Source organism: Dermochelys coriacea, chromosome 7 (genome assembly GCF_009764565.3).
Source record: "Dermochelys coriacea isolate rDerCor1 chromosome 7, rDerCor1.pri.v4, whole genome shotgun sequence".
Classification (NCBI taxonomy): domain Eukaryota; kingdom Metazoa; phylum Chordata; order Testudines; family Dermochelyidae; genus Dermochelys; species Dermochelys coriacea.
Genome location: NC_050074.1, coordinates 101,253,782 through 101,256,281, shown reverse-complemented (window position 1 = coordinate 101,256,281; position 2,500 = coordinate 101,253,782). Strand labels below are relative to the sequence as shown.

Here is a 2,500-nt window from a genome sequence, read left to right as displayed (position 1 = left end):
TGGGAATCACTGTCAGCTCACAAAGGTTAGAACAGCCTAGGGCCAGAACCATCACAGACTGGCCCAGAGAATCTGGTAGTTGAGAGCCATCCTTCTCTTCTGTGCCGAATAGGTTTCAACGTAGGAGAGAATCTGGGCCTATATATATTCAGAATCATTATGGAGATGCCATCTTGTTCTGTCTCAAGGTGATACTGAAGAAGCAACAAGAAAGTACTGCCAAGTCATATGTCCTCCATTGGTCCTTGACTCTACCTGTTTCTCTCTTCCAAAATAGAATTCTGAAAAGTATAATTTAAGAGGGGAAATCCAATTTTTTTTCAGAAGTTGTGTGCATAAATATATTAGTAATGAACACAACAAACTGATACTAATTTTTTGTAACTCCTAACTATGTGCAAATATAGGTCATACAGTGCAGGAATTTGGGTTATCTACTGCATAATTGCATTTTCTGGAAAAATTCTAAATTGTTTCTTTTTAACAACAAATATTGTTAAATGTGATGAAATTTTTTTGTCCCACTTAGAAAAAGTGTTTTGTCCCACTTTTGGTCAGCTGTGGCCTTCTGGTGCATAATTAAACTAATACTATTTGTGCACAGAATAAAATTGGTTACCTTTACATTTTCCTCAATATACTCCCCAAAGAGTGAATTCTCTCAGGATTGTACTATCAGGCTGCTGGTCATACAAACTGAGATCAAATCGCTTTCCAAAGAAGAATTTACTTAGTCCATTCAGCAAGGAGCTTATGATTTGTCTTTTTGTTGTGTATTTGTACAGCACCTAACAGTCCTGGTTCATGACTATGGCTCCTAGGTGCTATGATAATGTAAATAATAAATAATAGCAATTTTATTGCCAGGCAAATAATCATTCTAATTTTAAAAAGACTGTTGAATATGTTTTGCTCTGCACTGCAATCATATATTGAACCAATGTGAAATATCTTTCACCATCTACAAACTATAAATTCTATTAGAAAATCAAGTCTTAAATACATTTTGCATTTCTGAGTCCACAGCTGGCCAGAGCTTTCTTGCTAAAAAATAATTTGCAGCACCATAAATAGGTATTGTGCTTATGGGGGGAGAGGGGAAGGCTTCTGCCCCAAAGAATTTACAGTCTAAAGCTCTGATCTTGCAAAGACTTATGCACATGCCTAAATTTTATGAATGTAAGTTGTCCCACTGAAGTCATATAAAGTTGACAGGATTACTCACATGCCTAAAATGAAGCATGTACATAAATGTGTGTAGGATCAGGGCCCAGGGTCCCAATCTTATAGACCCTTACTCACATGAGTAGTTCTTACTCATATTAGTAGTCCAATTGAGGTTAAACAAACAACTTACTCTGAGAATAACCGTTTATAGAATCTGATCCTAAATAAGATGTACCTTGGCAGATGATGAATGAAAACACTGGGGAAAGTGGAATGGAAATAAGAGTGACCATTAAAAGGCAAAGGAGCTTGGAGCAGCCCTAATGATGCTTATGTTGGGGGCTGAAACTTCACCTGGATATGGAGAGAAGAAAGATGGTTTTAAACCATTTTGTCTCTCCCTCCAAGTCATTACAGATGTGGCGAGCAAAGTATTATTTTCTCACATTCAGCCAAATCCAGTAACTGGATTGCCTAACAGCAAGGGCCACAATAAACCCTAGTGAACCCTAAAATGCCATTACTCATTTGTACTAAGGGCTGTATTGTGTGGGATATTGCAGGGCTCAATTCTGTGACCTCTTCTGTTCAATGTGTGTACAAGGCCTCAAGGGGAGGACATGAGACAATTTGTGTTACAATGACGTTGGTATGCTGGTGACCTTTTGCGCTACCTCTCAGACTTCTTTGGACCTGGACACAATCAATCAGGTTTCCTAGCACTGGATGAGAGCTAGCTCGTTGAGTCTTAATCTGGACAAGAGGCTATGCAGGGGGAAACAAATATGACAAACAGTGATATCTGCCCCTTTAACTAACGGGGCATATCACCTTTTATAATTCAGATCCAAAATCTATTGGACCCCTGGCTGCTTCTGGATCTTCAGATAAACATCAGTGAACAAAAGTTCTTATTTCTGTCTTTTCTTGACTACATAGGTGTGACCATTCCTAATGATGCCGAGATGTCACCCATTATTTATGCTTCTTTCACCTCCAGATTCAATGATATAAGCACACTCCAGATAGGGCTTGAAGATCACTCCAGCACTTCAACTGCTGCAAATGGCAGCTGCCCAATTTCTTATTTTATTTCAGTTTATAAAATTTGCTGATCAGAAAACTCTCTAGTTGTGTGTATGATATTAACAAGATACTTATTAACACACTTCAGAAATTGACTCAGTGTCTATAAATGACTTTGACTATTTGAAAAAAGGAGAAATTCTCCAAATAATCCTTTATGCAAAAGCCCTTGTGGTTTTTGATTAGGGAAGCAGATATGACCATTCAGAGAGTGCACTCACTTCCCATTCATTTTTGGTACATTTCA

The 2,500-nt window shown here is 38.0% G+C and overlaps 1 protein-coding gene across 11 annotated transcripts in view; it reads right to left on the bottom strand.

The window, feature by feature from the left end:
* The window catches only part of EBF3 (EBF transcription factor 3), a 133,056-nt gene that overhangs the window by 4,551 nt on the left and 126,005 nt on the right, over positions 1 to 2,500 (bottom strand). For 5 of the 11 annotated variants that reach the window (XM_038411030.2, XM_038411034.2, XM_043518934.1 and 2 more), the window contains exon 16: positions 1 to 281. This exon is cut by the window's left edge and continues 2,037 nt beyond it. The exons of the other annotated variants lie outside the window; for them this stretch is intronic. In XM_038411030.2, coding sequence (XP_038266958.1) covers positions 184 to 281 — 98 coding nt within the window. In that variant the 3' untranslated portion in view covers positions 1 to 183. The remainder of the gene's footprint in view (positions 282 to 2,500) is intronic. 11 annotated transcript variants of the gene reach the window in all.